This window comes from Rhynchophorus ferrugineus, unplaced genomic scaffold (genome assembly GCF_030347505.1).
Source record: "Rhynchophorus ferrugineus isolate W39M unplaced genomic scaffold, kcgeb_rfMv2 rfM2, whole genome shotgun sequence".
Lineage (NCBI taxonomy): Eukaryota > Metazoa > Arthropoda > Insecta > Coleoptera > Curculionidae > Rhynchophorus > Rhynchophorus ferrugineus.
In genome coordinates this window covers 3,776,391-3,794,221 of record NW_027472581.1, presented here as the reverse complement: position 1 = coordinate 3,794,221, position 17,831 = coordinate 3,776,391, and the positions used below count along the sequence as shown (strand labels likewise).

General features: G+C 32.3%; 1 protein-coding gene across 6 annotated transcripts in view; it reads left to right on the top strand.

Moving 5' to 3' along the window:
• LOC143190415 (uncharacterized) overlaps positions 1–17,831 on the top strand; it is a 314,791-nt gene that overhangs the window by 210,720 nt on the left and 86,240 nt on the right. For all 6 annotated transcript variants that reach the window (XM_076394676.1, XM_076394673.1, XM_076394677.1 and 3 more), the window contains one exon: positions 3,154–3,233. In XM_076394676.1, the coding sequence (XP_076250791.1) occupies positions 3,154–3,233 (80 nt within the window). The remainder of the gene's footprint in view (positions 1–3,153; positions 3,234–17,831) is intronic.

Here is a 17,831-nt window from a genome sequence, read left to right as displayed (position 1 = left end):
ACACTTTGACAACTAGAACGTGATGGGTTAGTATCACCATTCTTCCAGTTATTGTTTCCATAATTCGTTAGTGCATTCGTAAAATCATACAAGGAAGGTCATGAAGGCCACAACAACAATTTTTAAAGTTAGCTCTTTTCGTAGCAGTGAATATTACACTAATAACAAAAACCTTTAAACAATTAAGTGCAGATTACAATCATGCTTTATAATTTTAAAATTACTACCAATATATGGCATTAATAATAATTAGTTATTAATTTGAAATAATTTGCTTACAACACATTTTATTTTTATTGCACAAAAATTATATGCTGTGGCACTATCTATCTTCTAAACTATCTTCATTAATTTCTTCAAGGGAATATTCCAGTGTAGAGGTATTTATTCATGTGAAATAAAAAACAAACAATATTTTTATTACCAATTTTTATTGGGTGCTTATTGATGCTCAAAAAATTAAAAATGTCGAGAGTTGCTGACGATGATTAAGTGGGTCTCAAAAGAATGGCGGCCGCCGTTGACATAATGAACCCAAAAAATAAATAAAATTACGTACGACGTAAAATGAACTCAAAGATTTTTTTGCGAAATTACGGATGTTTGAAAAAACGAAAATTTTTTACATTTCTGAGTTTTTTAAGATTAAAATTTTCTCGCCATTGTTGACGCCCCATATTATGCCAGTAACAACTTAATTCAGCGCGATATCATCTTGGAAACTGTAACCATGTAACCAAGTACCAGTTTAATGTACTTTAAAAGAGTGTCCCGAAATGTACTCACCAAACAATTAAATATGCGCGATGTCAACGTAGAAAACATTTACTACCATCTGGTTTAATTAATAAACACATAGAATGATTTTTAGAATTGTAACATAGAATGGTAATTAAATTAAATATAATACTAGTTTATACAGGAGATCCTTATTGAAGTGTTCTTCTACATGTCATATTATTACATAAATCCCGCCAAATCCTACTGTCCATTAGGCAGGTTGTAGAAAAAGGAAAATAATTTTTTAAAAAAATGTGACTGTCAAGACTGAAATTCGAATTTGTAATTGCAAAGATCTATTAATATTTACAATATAGAACAAGTTTTACTCTGTGCCTTAAACGTCTACTATACGTCAGTATATTTGTATTACGGAAGAAAATCATTAAACTTGTAAATGTACTGCTAAATATATGTAAATATAACAATAGAGTTGTTGAACCTAGCCTAAGAAATGAGGCAGTGAACTAAACAATAGTTCTAATTACGTGCTGCAGATTGTTTGTATTTTGTGCCGAAAAAAGCGTAGTAATTAGTAATTTAATATGTAATGAATTAAAATAATTTTATTGCGTAAAACGTTATTGTGGGAGGTAATTAAATATGCAGTTTATTAAATAAATTTTCCCTATATATGAACTTTGTTTGGTACTGCTGATTTATATGGATCTCATAAATAATATTAGTTGTATTTTATAACAGTAAATTAATAAAATGTTATTTATTGATATTTTAATGTATTTAAATGTGTTGCCATTATTGTTGAATCTAGTTAACGTGCTCTCTCAATCAAGGCTTTTTATGATAATTAAAATATGAACAAAACAAGCAATTATTAAAAGTGTCAGTCGTTATTATATGCATAACTAGTTACAGTTTATACTCAAATATTCGTCCTGTGGGGCAATTATTGAAATTTTTAGCAATTCGTGAAGCCTGTACTTCATTGGACTCAAGGAAGTAGATCCAGTGTATAAAAAATATTATCTCAGAACCATAGAACTGGAATTAGTCAGCCTGATTCTATGTGTATGGTTCTTGGAGTTCATGTAAATTGTTCAAAGATGTAAATTTATTTAAACATGGTCTTTTATAAAAATAGAAAGGCATATAGTAATTATAATTTTATTATCTCATTTTATTCAATAATTTTTTAAATAAAATGTGTTACAGTAAAAATTTCCCTCCTTATATATGGTTTCTTAACGAAAGTAAATCTGTGCATGTGCAGTTCACCTACAACCACACCGTACAAATGTACAAATAATACTATCATTCCATATAGCAACAACGCTAAATATCTCGGAATGAATCTTGATGCAAAAGTTCGCTGGAAGGAACATATAAAGATGAAAAGAAAAGGAACTGGAATTGAATTACAGGAAAATGTACTGGCTAATTGGAAGAAAATCACAAATATCAGTACATAATAGATTATTATTATATAATACTGAAACCTATATGGACATACGGAGTTCAATTATGGGAATGTTCTGCAAAGAGTAACAGAAACAAAATACAAATTTTTCAGAGCAAATTGCTGATAGTTATTGTGTACTCAAATACTACAGGACTAATTACATCCATCGAGACCTTCAGTAAGTCCAGGAATCAAGAGAATTGCAAGGGGGCATGAGGAAAAACTCCATTCTCATTAGAATATTGAAATATTGTAGTTTTTGGATACCACCAGAACAGGCCAGGCTCAAAAGAATAAAACAGTATACAGCAGGGACATGTATTATTATTATGTTACCAGAAACTGAGATACGGCCGATGGGTCCTCCTAGTTATATACCTAGATTTAAGTTTTTATAAAGACAAATTGTAGGTTAGTTGTAAACTACTAGTAACAATGTAAATGTTAAATAATAATAAAAATATATATCGTTTCAACATTAGATCAATAATAATTTATCAAATGTTTGTATATTTATTTATACAAAATAATTTATAAATATAAAAAGGAGTAAATAAATGAAACTATATATACCTATGCGCCAAACTTGGAATTATTCTGTTTCAAAAATTAATAATAAAATATTTTAAACTAAAACAAGTGTTACAATAAGTAGAATAATTTTGCATAAAATATGTTGAAAATTTTAAATTTTGAAGATTTTTTATGGCGTTTTTAAGATGAATATTCTTCTGTAGAGCTGTTTTTTCAACTTGTGTTTTTTGTAAGCATTAATAAAAACATCGCCATTAATTGAAATCATCTAACAAATTAATGTTCCATTCTTTGCGTTTCTTGTTGCGGTTTTAGATAACGTCGCGTCGCATCGCCCATTTACACGCTCAATCTTGCGAAACTTTCCGAAATCCATTGTATCTGCTAATGGATTTTATCCTGTGTTTTTTTCGTTCCAGGAAGATGTATGGAAACAGGAATTTCACCCTCCTCGTGCTCGTGACCATAAATTTCCTGTTCAATGGTCTGGCGAATGCCGGTAAGTACACAAAAGAGATTATGGTTTGTTTTAAGAAAAAAAATCCGGCTTTTTTGTCGGAACGTATTAGGGTTTTGTGCTTGTTTGATCAGTTTAATGTCTCGTGTTTGCCTTGTAAATTGCTGAGGATTTCTGCGTGGCGATTATACCGCCGATGTCTTTCGAGAAATTTCACAAAATAATCCTGGTTCCTCGGAAAGATTAATTTTTGATATATTTATTTTATTGTTTAAAAATAATTGTTTTTTATCCGAACTGTTTTTAATTTGAAATTTAACAGTTTCGATTTCTCAGAAATATCGGTCAGTGTTTCATTGTTGGCAACTGATATTACAAAAATGTTTAGTCTTTTATTTTTTATATACATTTGTATAAATATTAGTAATACCAGTGGTCGAAATACGAACGTGATTCATTAAATTATGTTACTTTTGTAATGTACACAGAGGGGGGCAAGTGGAACTTTCCTACTAATACATAGTAAAAATATTTTTAACATTGAACCGACTTCAAAAAATAAATTAAGACTTCACTAAAAAGTAAAATTGATCAAACTTAGATTTTTAACACAAAAAATGTTTTAAAATAAACTCTGTACATAATGATGGTTGTAATAACTCAATAAAAATACACAAAAACCTTATTTGACCTATGTATTACACGTATTTTATATTCTACTAAATACACACAATTTAGCTTAATACCTACCTAAACATATTCATCTATTCATAATATTATTCAACTACCACCAACTAATCACTTTGAAGACTGACTTTAAAAAATAAATTAGGAGTTCACTAAAAAGTAAAATTGATCAAACTTAGATTTTTAACACAAAAAAATGTTTTAAAACAAACTCTGTACATAATGATGGTTGTAATAACTCAATAAAAATACACAAAAACCTTATTTGACCTATGTATTACACGTATTTTATATTCTACTAAATACACACGATTTAGCTTAATACCTACCTAAACATATTCATCTATTCATAATATTATTCAACCACCACCAACTAATCACTCTGAAGTTAGTGTTAAACAATTCAAATCACACTCACAGAAGAAGGACTAAACAATATCAGAACCTATCATATATAAAATAGTCGTTAATTAATAAGATTTAAGCCATAATTTACTTTAAGAATAGCTGTAATTCTTCACAAAATAGATTTGCATTTGTTCCCATGTCCCATTCTTGTACGAAAATACCCACCGAATAATATAAATTGCTTCAATAATACTTAGTTATACTCTCTGCTGTAAAAGTTTCCATAATAGCTGAATTATATTGAGGTCTGTAGGTTGGGCTTACCAAAAAGATGTTTGATGATATTCCAAAAAGCGAGCCTGATCTTTTTGGCTGTGTATATGAGCCTATTATCATCTTAGAATATAGCAGTGTTTAGCAGCAATATGCTAGTCATAGTAAGAACATAAGTACGGATATTGAGATATTAATTCACAGTAAACCGACACAGTATACCAAAATACCACTCTATTGCTCCCTAAATCATAACTGAATCTTCCCTTGACTGTAAGAAGTAGGCAGTCCTAATCGCAATTTGGGGGTCTCCATATATAAACTTGATCTTTGGCATTACTTCTTTCGCAGCTTACCGTTAGCTTCCATTACTCTTCCTATTCTATGTGTCCGTTTTGTTTAGCCAAAAACCACAGAGTATGGCAATATCTTCTAAAGGTGTTTTGATGAGGGACTGTAAGGGGAGAACAAGCATAAACATTATCCTAATGTAATCAAATAATTGACAATCTCTCATTAAATACGACATTGTCATTTATAGTCATTTATACATAGAGTAATATAGTGTTAACTTAATAAATATAATTTAAGAAGTTTTGTATGGTCTCAATTGAGAACTTCTTCTCGGTGCACTTCATTAGTTAATTTAAATTACCATTACAGACACCTGTAAAGAAAATATTTTATTAGGAAGGCACTTCATTCAGTGGAGATTTCATAGGCACATATGATTAGAGATGATTATAAAAAGGCCTGCAATGCAAAGAGCACAACATATCTGCTGGAAAATATAATCAAAACTATCTATAGCGCTTTTTTCCTTTTTCGTATCTCTTTAGTGCTATCAATTAGCATAGCAGCACAGCTGAAAGTCTGCCTGTTATTATTTTACTTACTGGTTTAACACAAAAATATCACTACATAGTATAAAACAAAGTCGCCTTTTCTGTCCCTATATCCCTATGTGCGCTTAAATCTTTAAAACTACGCAACGGATTTTGATGCCGTTGTTTTCAATAGATAGAGTGATTCAAGAGGAAGGTTTATATGTACAATACATGCGTAATATACTAAGGCAACATTGCTAATTTTAGAGGTTTCTAACATGATGTCGTAAATTAACCTACTTTTTTAGGCTTATTTAGCAATTAGCAAAAACGCTGCCTAACCCTACGAGTTAGATCAAATTAATATACTACAGTATTGTACACCATAAAAAGGTCTACAAAAAAGTCCGCGATGGTATATGTTTATCTTTTAAGGATAACCCACATTAACCATCTTTATTGTTTACTTTTTACGTGAGAAAATGGCTTATTTACGAAGCTATTTTACGCAATACGGCATTAATCCCTATCGAATTAAGTACCTTAAATACAGTGTGCAATTAATATAGATCAATATGGTTCCTTACAGCATGTAAATTAAACAAATATTTTCGGAGATATTACAAATTTAAAATTTGCGTTTAAAAATGTGTAATGTAATAAAAATTGTATGAATTTAGATATTCCAAAGATAGCAGGAAATTTTCATAGTAAGTATAGGGGAAGAGGAATTGTTTTACTCCAAATTTAATGCGTGCAGGCCAAGGGCAGTAATGAATGAACCAAAAATACTGGATGGATTTTAATCATGTTTTCATTGAGTGACATAGGCATATATATTTTATGCCCGTGCAAAGTTGGAGCGGGCCGCTATGTTTTTATATACAACGTTCATATTTGTTCTGTAGTGTATTTAATTTAGTATCAGCATTGCACCCGTGCGAAGCCGGGGCGGGTCTCTAGTATTTAATAAAATAAGCAAGCTCGAGGAGTTAAAGAGACAGCTTAAGGATCTATTAACAATATATTAAAAGAATCTCGTCTATAAAAACATCTTTGTTGAAAAATCAAAGAAAAAAGTCCTATCTATTTCGTTTAAGAAGCATTTGTATCACCATCAAGTAAGTTTTTAATTTTTGGCACTTTACAAACAACATTCATTCACATATTAATACTTCGTATTTTTACCGATATCGCTCAAAATTCATAATTTTGGTTAATACCTTCTAATATTTTTAAATTTTACAAAATATTTGGCATATAAAATAAAAAAAATTCAATTTCTATCGGGCTGCGCAAAAATAACTGTTACATTTAAAACATCCTTATTTTAATAGGAAAATAATATTCAAACTTAAACAGTATAACCCTGCAAAGCAATTTCGCTGCTGTAATTTCCGTAATTGAATTTTAATTAATTAACTCGGCTTTTTGTTGAAAAACCCTAAAACACAAACTCCAATTTTTAACTCCAAAATTTAATTTCGTTAATACGGGTAAATATTAAGTTTACGTGTTTCAACTGAACTAAACGGATTAACAAGTAATATTCAGTCGGTACAAGTAACTTATTTCTTATAAATTCTGATTCAGTGTTTTTAGGGTTACCCTTTACTCCCATTGTAGTATTTCGGTTGTTGTATACTTCATTAAAACTACAAGCGGAATACTGATTGCGGACTTGATTACTTTAGAACTACTAGGAGGTATTAGTTAGGTAGAATTTAACAGGTCATTTGAAATGTCCCCGGCCTGACACAAATAGAATTAAATCCATATGTTTTTAGTTAGCTCTAACCCTCAAAAGATGCGTGTGTAAATTTGGCAGCTATCGAATCATTAGTTCGTGAGTTATAGCATTTTGAGTGAAATAACTTTTGTTATTGCGAAAAAAATTGATAAAATGGAATTTCCGTGATGATAAAATATTGATTTTTGAAATATTGCTTTGATGCAGTTGAATATTGCTTTTTGAAGGGAAACAGTACAGTTGAAGCAAAAACTTAACTTAATGCCGAGTTTCCGGACACTGCCCCAGGAAAATCAACCATCAAGGATTGGTATGCCAAGTTTATACGTGGTGAAATAAACTCCGAAGACGGTGAACGCAGTGGACGCCCAAAAGAGGTTGTTACCTATGAAAACATTTAAAAAATCCTCAAATAATTTTGAATGACCGTAAATTGAAACTGAATGAAATAACAGACACTCTAAAGATATCAACTGAACGTGTAAATCAAATAATACACGAATATTTGGGTATGAGAAAGATCTTTGCAAAGTGGGTGCCGCGAAAGCTTACTTTTGACGAAAAACAACGACGAGTTGATGATTCGCAGCAGTGTTTGAATATGATCAAGCGTAATAAACTCAAGTTTTTGCATCAATATGTGACAATGGATGAAACATGGCTCCATCATTACACTCCCAAGTCTAATCGACTGTCATCCGAGTACACGGCACATGATTAACCCGCTCCAAAGCGTGGGAAAACGCAACAGTCGGCTGGCAAGGTTATGGCGTCTGTATTTTGGGATGCGCATGTAATAATTGTCATGGACTACCGTGAAAAAGGAAGGACGATCAATAGCGACTATTACATAGCGTTACTAGACCGGTTGAAGGACGAAATCGCCGAAAAACGGCCGCATTTGAAGAAAAGGAAGGTGCTGCTTGACTAAAACAATGCACCGTGTCACAAGTAAGTGAAAACGATGGCAAGAATATATGAATTAGGCTTGTAATTGCTTCCTCATCTACAGTATTTTCGAGATCTGGCCCCCAGCGACTATTTCCTGTTTTCCGATCTCAAAGAAATGCTCGCTGGGAAGAAATTTTCGACGAATAAAGAGGTGATCGGCGAAACTGAGGTCTATTTTGAAGCAAAGGACAAATCGTACTACAAAAATTGTATCGAAAAGTTCGAGGGCCGCTATGATCAGTGTATCACCCTTGAAAAGAATTATGTTGAGTAAAAAAAAACTTTGCCAAAGAAATGTGTTTTATTATGGTAGGCCGAGGACTTTTCAATTGACATTTTACGTCAAACCCTGTTTATAACATTTATGGATAAAATAATAATGAAATGTTAAATAGACGTGATGGGAAAAGGATTAGATCGAACGTACTTACTGAGAACGAAAGTCTGGTTTCAGATAATATTGACAGGAATTCTACTTGCTTTGATTATCGGTATTTCTTCTGCAGTTATCATTTTTTTTTAATTCTTCTAACAGTACATTCAACAATACTTATTTTAAGGTTATATAGGCATCATAAGGAGTCCTCTACCAGGTCCAACTTCTGACACGTTTCGTCTAACTTCGGTACATGAACCTCCATTATCCGAAACACCCGATAACGGGCCGATGGGGTATCCTTTTTGTTGGACACGTATGTTCTATCTACTCGGTGCCCTTCTTTTTGGCATAGTTTTACCAGACATTCGACACATGTTATATTTTGTCTCAAGTCATATTTTTTCCCATTTCATAAATATTATAAAAATCAGTTAAAGGTTTAATAAATTAGAACCCAAAACTATTAAAAAAAAAACAATTCCCCCAAACTTAAATTTAAGCGGCTGTCCAAATACAAACAATAAAAAATTGCGTCGCAACAGCTAGAATTGGCAAAACCATAAATTATTACTTCTCTATACATAGTAGACTCATTAATCAAAAGGCAATATAAAGAAAGATTAAAATGAAATTGTATAAAACATTTTACAGACCAATCCTAACATTCTGTTGTGATACATGGATATTCTCCAGAAGAGATAAAACTAATTGAAAAAAAATTAAACTATCTAAAAATATCTCAGAAGGGTCGGAGGAATAGGAAAAAAACCTTAATATTGATTCAGTAGAAGAGTACATAGAAAGGGAACCACACAATTGGTGGGAATACTTACAGCGCATGGACTACACAAGACAGATAAAGAGAATAAAGAAAGAAAAAACAGACAGGAAAACAATCACAGGGTAACCAATCTCAGTCCCCCAGAAGAAACATCTCGTCCGAATCAAGAAGTAGGCCTATTATATTTAAAAGACCAAGACTTTTCTTAAACATCTTGTAACTACAGATATACATTCGATATCAAAAATGACGACCCAACAACCTTTATATATTCTAGAAATTCTATATCAGAAAACCGATACACGAACCTTTATAATTTGATAAATATCACACTTATTTTGGGAAGTGTCATGAATTCGTAGATAAGTGTTGACTGTTTAGTTAAGTAATTGCTATAGAAGTTTAACAAACAAACTAATGTCTTGTAGGGTTAAAGTTGGAAACTTTAAATTAATAAGGGTTCAGTTAAATTAGGATTAAAGACGCTGGCTATAATGAGGGCTGTAAATGAATTACGTTCATCTGTAACATATGCGAAAATGTATACTTTGCGAAACATTTTATCCGTTAAATATAATTTATTCTTGTTATATATTTTATCTTTTCCGTATGTATTAGTACGGTTTTTTTATTTATAGGTGAAATACCACATACCACTAATATCATATTTGGGTTACATATTTAATTGCATTAGACGTTAAACATCCTAATATTTCTTAGCGATTTAAAATATTTAGCAAATTACTGTTAATAATTCATAATTTCTTCAATTCCTAACAAATTATGTAGTTAGTTTCATTTTATTTCAATATTTTCATTATCACATATTTATATATTAATATAATTATTATCTTTTAGACATGTATTTCAAATAAAATTTATATTGAAAAACAATAAATTTAATCAAAAAACCAGGCATATTTGATAAAAAAGGAATTTCTTTACCTACACTTTTAAATAAAATTGCATTGTCCTTATTTATTTCACTGTTCAATGTTTAAAAAGAATAACTGTCATATTTTTCCTGTCATTAAATTTATTTATTTAAAACTATCATTTCATGTAATATTACAGATGGCTCATCTTTAATTTGTCTTTTATAGATTTCATTAATCTACTGCTTCTTCGCCTTGTCAAACATGAGGACTTAAAGCTCACCAACAAATGAGAAATTAAAACATTCATTTTAACTGTTGATGCACAAATTAATGTATTTTTTATCAGCAATATTTAGTTACGGTTTTGTTATGAAATACATTTGCTAATGAAACCTAAAATGGATTAGCAGATAATGCCACTAATATTTACAGAAACACTTCTGAATGTTTTCTGAACCTTATCAATTACTACCGGTTCTTAAACTAGAACAATTTTTCTTAGCTGTTCTGAGCTCACCATATATCAAAATAATTGAAATTATTAAAATTAAAAATGGATTGATTGATGTTTACATTATGAATTTGAAAAAGTTGCGTGCGAAAGTCTAAATACCTTGTAAACAAAGCACAGACGATTCTTGTTATTCTGGAATTTTAATTTAAATTAATTTAAACAACACTGCTTAATATTACAATTTACCATCACAGCGTAAAATGACGACAGTCGATTTACATACTATAGAAACGGCGAATAATCTACTGTTTTAGATTTGGAGCTGGCGGTGGGTCGGCCAGGTCCAATGAATAGAGAGCTTAAATTTTTTTATTATATATTATATGCCATCAGTCTGACGGCTATTCCAGGTTGCTGGATTTTCGCATTTATCGTTTTATTGGAATTTACTCATTTATAGCGCATATTACACTAAAATATTTGACCTAGAAATTCTTCCTCCGTGTAAGCTTTAAACGTACTTGAAAGCCTCTCGGGTGCCCCCGTTTCTATCAAGAAAGGAAACAAATTTTTCGCTAATCCTATTATTATATGGAAGTTAGAAGATAAAGGACCTCAAGTGTATCGTTCTGAGTCATGGATCAGATTAGATGGACCAAAAAAGAAGAGTAAGGTTTTGTTTGTGTTGGTGACATTGGTAAATACTTTGGCTATTGAGATTTTTCTATTTTTGGTTTTTCAATTTCTTTACATATAAAAGCAGATGCATCTTTGAATTATAAGGGATTGAGCAAAAAATGCAGAATTATTGAAAGTAACACAAGAAACCATTTCCAATCGCTTGAGGAATATGAAAATGATCTAAATGCTTCGATATTTTGTCTGCTATGTATTAAAGCCTATAGACATTAAAGGGCGTTAGGTCGTGTATGAAATGCTGTTCAAATGACAATATTGGAAAGGTTTTTTGTATCGTATTGTTACTGGTGGTGGAAAGAGTATCCATTACGATAATCCAAAGTGGAAACAATGATGGAGATCGCTTGGTTATGCATCAATATCGACGACATGGAATATTCATGGTCCAGATTTCGCGGAATCAGTTAGTGTGGTGAACTATGAGCTGCTAAATAAAAACATAACTTGGATCTCTAACGACGGCTATTGATTGCGGTTGAGTTGAAAACACGAGCAATAACACAACATTGTTTTTTTTCTGCACGACAATGCTCGACCGAATGTTGTAAAACCGGTAAAACATACTTAGAAACATTAAAATGGGAAGTCCTACACCATCCGCCATATTTACCATACTTTGCTCCTTCTGATTACTCCTTGTTCCGACAAATGAGTCGTGCCCTATCTCAGCAACGCTTCACTTCTTATGAAAATATTTAAAAAGGTTTTCTGTACACCGTTCTTTCGATATGGAATCCGTAGGTGCCTAAAAGATGAGAAAGAGTAGCGACTGTCGATGGACAAAGCTTTGAATAAAGTATATTGTACCGATTTCTTGTAATAATATTTCAATTAAAAAAATTAAAAAACTTGTTACGCAATAGATTAACAACACTTTCAGTCCTGAGGACGTTGAACCAAAACATTGAATTATATAACGAGGCGTTTTATTTAATTCCACAACCAATAAAAAACGCCCTTCACACTGTTCAAATAATGATCCATTTCTAAAATATTAAATGTCGGAAAGTTCACGATTTCTTACCTCACCAACCGTTATAAATACTTCGACCACCGCTAATGAACAAATCTTGTTAGCCTAGTTTGACTGTTATTATCTTTTCCCTTAACATAAATTCGCTTTCTCCTATTTGTGGAAGTGAGAGAATTCCCGTTTTGTAAATACCTTTATCTGGTTTATGTATCGGAACGACGATTTGATAACAAAATATTGACTGAATGGGACGGCCACCGCTTACTTTGAAAGTTTGTCGAACGAAAACTAGACGAATCGAACTATCGAGAATGTTTTGATATGGGGTTGTTAGTAAAAATAAATATTATCTTGAAATTCGTATTTGCAAGCAGAAGGATTCAAGATAAGTCAATATTATATAACAGGCGTATGAACTAATTTTAAGGGATTTACAACAGATGGTGTTACTACATTGTTGGACATATAAATAATTCGGTGGAGGCACCCATATGGTCACTATGCCTCATACATATATGATTGCATAAATAAATATTAGAGTAGTTACCTTGAAATATGAGATTGGCACCTGCGCAGCATAAAGATCCCGCCATGTTGTAGCTTTAACCGAGTTGTTTGTAAACTATAACAGGTCAATTTAAAAGTCCCCAGTCTACCACAGTAAAATCCTTTTTTTTTTCAACATAATTCCCTTCAAGGGTGATACACTGATTATAGCCACCCTCGAACTTTTCGATAACATTTTTATAGTACGATTTGTCCTTTTCTCCAAAATAGGGCTCAGTTTCGTCGATCATTTCTTCAGTCGACGAAAATTTCTTCCCAGCGAGCATTCTTTTGATAATACGGTGGTCATCCAATTCGAAGCCCAATTCATGGATTTTTCCATTGTTTTCACTGACTTGTGACATGGTGCATTGTCTTGGTGAAGCAACACCTTCTTTTTCTTCAAATGCGGCCGTTTTTCGGCGATTTCGTCATTCAAACGGTCTAGTAACGCTATGTAATAGTCGCTATTGATCGTCCTTCCTTTATCAAGTTAGTCATGGACCATCCATGACAATTATTACATGCGCATCCCAAAATACAGACGCCATAACCTTGCCAGCCGACTGTTGCGTTTTCCCACGCTTTGGAGCGGATTCATCGTGTGCAGTCCACTCGGATGACTCTCGATTGGGCTTCGGAGTGAAATGATGGAGCAATGTTTCATCCATTATCACATATCGATGCAAAAACTCGGGTTTATTACGCTTGATCATCTTCGAGCACTGCTCTGAATCAACTCGTCGTTGTTTTTGGTCGAAAGTGAGCTCGCGCGGCACCTACTTTGCGCAGAACTTTCTCATACCCAAATATTCCTGAATGATATGATGTACACGTTCAGTTGATATGTTTAGAGTGTTTGCTATTGCATTCAACTTCAATTGACGGTCACCCAAAATCATGTTTTCGTCGGTAACAACCTCTTTTGGGCGTCCACTGCGTTCACCGTCTTCGGTGCTCATTTCACCACGTCTAAACTTATCATACCAATCCTTGATGGTTGATTTTCCTGCCGCAGTATCCAGAAACTCGGCATCAAGCCATGTTTTTGCTTTAACTGTTTTGCTCCCTTCAAGAAACAATATTTTATCAACACGCGAAATTCCTTTTCATCCATTTTTTTTTTCACAATAACAAAAGTTGCTTCACTCAAAAGGCTATAATTCACAAACTAATGATCTGACAACTGCCAAATTTATACACGCATCTTTTGAGAGTTAGTGCTAACTATAAGACATATGGATTTAATTCTAATAGCGCCATCTATGTGCGAGGCCGAAGACTTTTCAATTGACCTGTTAAATACAGAGAGACTCAACTGAATCCAGTGTTTTAATTGTCCAAACACCTTCACCAAATATATTCTACAAAATTGGTTCTAACAATAAATTAAATCGCATCGGGTATATTTGTAATCATCATGTTAAAGCCTCGCTGATAGACACACTTTTCAGCTCTGTCATTTCGTCGAAACGTGAACAAAAACAAATTTGCAATACGTTGAACATGTTTACTTTATTGTTATTTTGCTTCAAGTGGGAGAAATAATCGAAGTAGTTCACTTCGCCGAAGGTCATCAAATGCTGCGTGATGCTTAAGGCAACCGTACTCCATCGATTTCAGCGAAACAAGCAAATACTGATTTTGGCATTTTAAACTAAGGAGGATTTGAAACCATCAATGGGGATCGCTATCAGCTACAACTGATTGACGAGAAAAGGCACAATAATGTTGTTCTTTTATTATTTTCGTTCGATCACCAGCTGCAAAACCGGTGAAAACATACTTGAAAAGATTAAAATGGGAAGTGCTAACCCACCCGCCATATTCTCCAGACCTGGTTCCTTCTGACTACTTTTTCCGACATATAAATCGTGACTAATCTGAACATCGGCTCATTTCTGATGGAGATGGGAAAAAAGATCGATTCGTGGATAGCCTCAAAAGGTACATAGTTATTTTAGAAAAAAGAAAGTTATTAAGGCCAAATTATAAAAAATCGTTTAAAACCATTTTATAGGCCCAATTAATAGAGTGATAATTCCTTTCTATTGTATTTGCTTTACAACAGAATTATTGGTAATTACTAGATTTTTATTTCTTTCATCTATCTATCTATTCCATTCTAGGAGACCCAAAAAAATATGTCATGGTTACTTGGACGACAATTCGAATTAACCCCCCAAAATTAACTGTTATATATTGTACAATAATTATACAAACAAATCTTGAGGCCAGAATGTCTACGGTATGCAGTTATAAGGCTTTCACAAGGTAATTCAATATTCACAAAATCCAAACTTACAAAACAAAGATCTTCGCAAAATATCTGACATAAACCATCCAAATATCTAAAGGTACCAACGGTCAGAAAATATATTAAAGGGTTTAACAGTAGTCTGGACCTAGAAGCTGAATAGACAAAAACCCTTTGAACCAAACATTTAAATTATGTGTGACATGACAGACATTACATATGTGTACATGCATCAAAAGCTATTTAAAATTTAATTGCACTTTAATTCATTATCTTTTTTAAAGCTACAACCGAACATACCATGACTAATTCCGTTTGCATTCTAAAGAACTAAAGCAAACACCTCCTTTCGAAGTACTGGGTCATGATAAAAGACCGAAGTTTCGGTCGTATAATTTAAGTCATATTGGCACGTATTTTTTGCTATAACAATCTGAAGTACCTACATAACTTTTAAACCCATTAGTACTTGAACTAAATTAAGTACATGTATCTAATTAGATTACTAAATGCCTCCCAATCTAAAAATAAAGTATCATCTCTTATTAAATATTTCACGTGATTTTTTGTTTTAAATATTCTTGGTGTAATAATTTTTCAGTTTTTTTTTTGTTAAACATTCTGAGAAATCTAAATTTTATTAACTCTGAAGTTTGCGCAATTGTTGCTATTTCTGTCGATGGCAATTTATTATATATCAATCTTCGTTTTATATTAATTAAGTACTATATATTTGAAAATATTTCATCTATTAAATAGATCACATTATTGTACTAAAACTTCAGTAAACTTTCTTAAATAACGGATGGATGGATGATGATGACGATTAGATGCATATTTCTTCTTAACTTCAAACCAAATTTAAGCCGTGTTCGATATATGTTATTAAATATGAACCTCACGTTATATCAATGATGATATATTGATGTCATATGTTAACGAAATAGAAAGTTGTCGTTGCTGTTGAGAAATAATTTTTAATTGATCTATCAATCGTAATGTAAACTAATTAATAGAAAACATGATATGCTTTTTTGCATATGATGTAAGTCTGAGATGCTTTTAAAATACAAATGTCGGCTTGAAACGATTTTAGTTATTCTAATTTATATTTTAACTAGCGACCCGCCCCGGCTTCGCACGGGTGCAATGCTGATACTAAATTAAATACACTACAGAAAAAATATGAACGTTGTATATAAAAACATAGCGGCCCGCTCCGACTTTGCACGGGCATAAAATATATATGCCTATGTCACTCAATGAAAACATGATTAAAATCGATCCAGTATTTTTGGTTCATTCATTACTGCCCTTGGCCTGCACGCATTAAATTTGGAGTAAAACAATTCCTCTTCCCCTATACTTACTATGAAGATTTCCTGCTATCTTTGGAATATCTAAATTCATACAATTTTTATTACATTACACATTTTTAAACGCAAATTTTAAATTTGTAATATCTCCGAAAATATTTGTTTAATTTACATGCTGTAAGGAACCATATTGATCTATATTAATTGCACACTGTATTTAAGGTACTTAATTCGATAAGGATTAATGCCGTATTGCTTAAAATAGCTTCGTAAATAAGCCATTTTCTCACGTAAAAAGTAAACAATAAAAATGGTTAATGTGGGTTATCCCTAAAAGATAAACATATACCATCGCGGACTTTTTTGTAGACCTTTTTATGGTGTACAATACTGTAGTACATTAATTTGATCTAACTCGTAGGGTTAGGCAGCGTTTTTGCTAATTGCTAAATAAGCCTAAAAAAATAGGTTAATTTACGACATCACGTTAGAAACCTCTAAAATTAGCAATGTTGCCTTAGTATATTATGCATGTATTATACATATAAACCTTCCTCTTGAATCACTCTATCTACTGAAAAAAACCGCATCAAAATTCGTTGCGTAGTTTTAAAGATTTAAGCGCACATAGGGATATAGGGACAGAAAAGGCGACTTTGTTTTATACTATGTAGTGATTATTTTTTAAGTGTGAGAATATTTTTTTCAAAAATTGATTTGAAGTCCATAAGCAAATACATTACAAAAATCGTAATGTAATTACAGGAAATTTACTGTACAGTTCATGATTGGATGCTGTATGGATTGAACAATTGTCTTCATGCTCTTAGGTCACTAACAGGAATTTACAAAGTTTCCATGTCAAGTTTATAAGTTTATATGTCAGTGGAACAACAGAGCAAGGAATCGGTATTGGTGCGAAAAAAAAACAATGTCCATTAAACACATTTTCTGTACAATTTTAGGCGACCCCAGAAGGATTCTTCTACCCCCACTACAAGTAAAATTCGGCTCAATGAGATTATTTCTAAAAGCTTTAATTATTTTATTTTAGGTCAAGTTGAGAGTATCTTCTGACTAACCAGTACAGTTGCTTTGAGTCTAATCTGCTCTGTTTTTTATCTAACATGATGTTTCCAATTTAATCATAATTGTGCTTCAGGAATCGGGCATCCGTCAAGTGATATAATTAGGTTTTGTCATTTTGCCGCAACGCAAAATTAACATGGACAGGTTTGGAGCTATTAAGCTGTATTTTTCAGTCTCTAGTCCATTTGTAGGTCTTGTTGACCACTACTTATACTTTTTCTACAGCCTTAGATAGATATACATCTTTTGCCGTGATATCTGTGTCATCGGCCAAGTACTGTTATATACCAAGTTTAACTGGGTATATGCCGTACCCAGTCAAAGATTGTGAGACGTCCAGGAATATAGCATGGCAGTATTTCTTTTTTTCGAATGCCTTTTCAACAACCGCTGTTAATTTATGCGCTTGGTCGATTGTGGATTGGTGATACC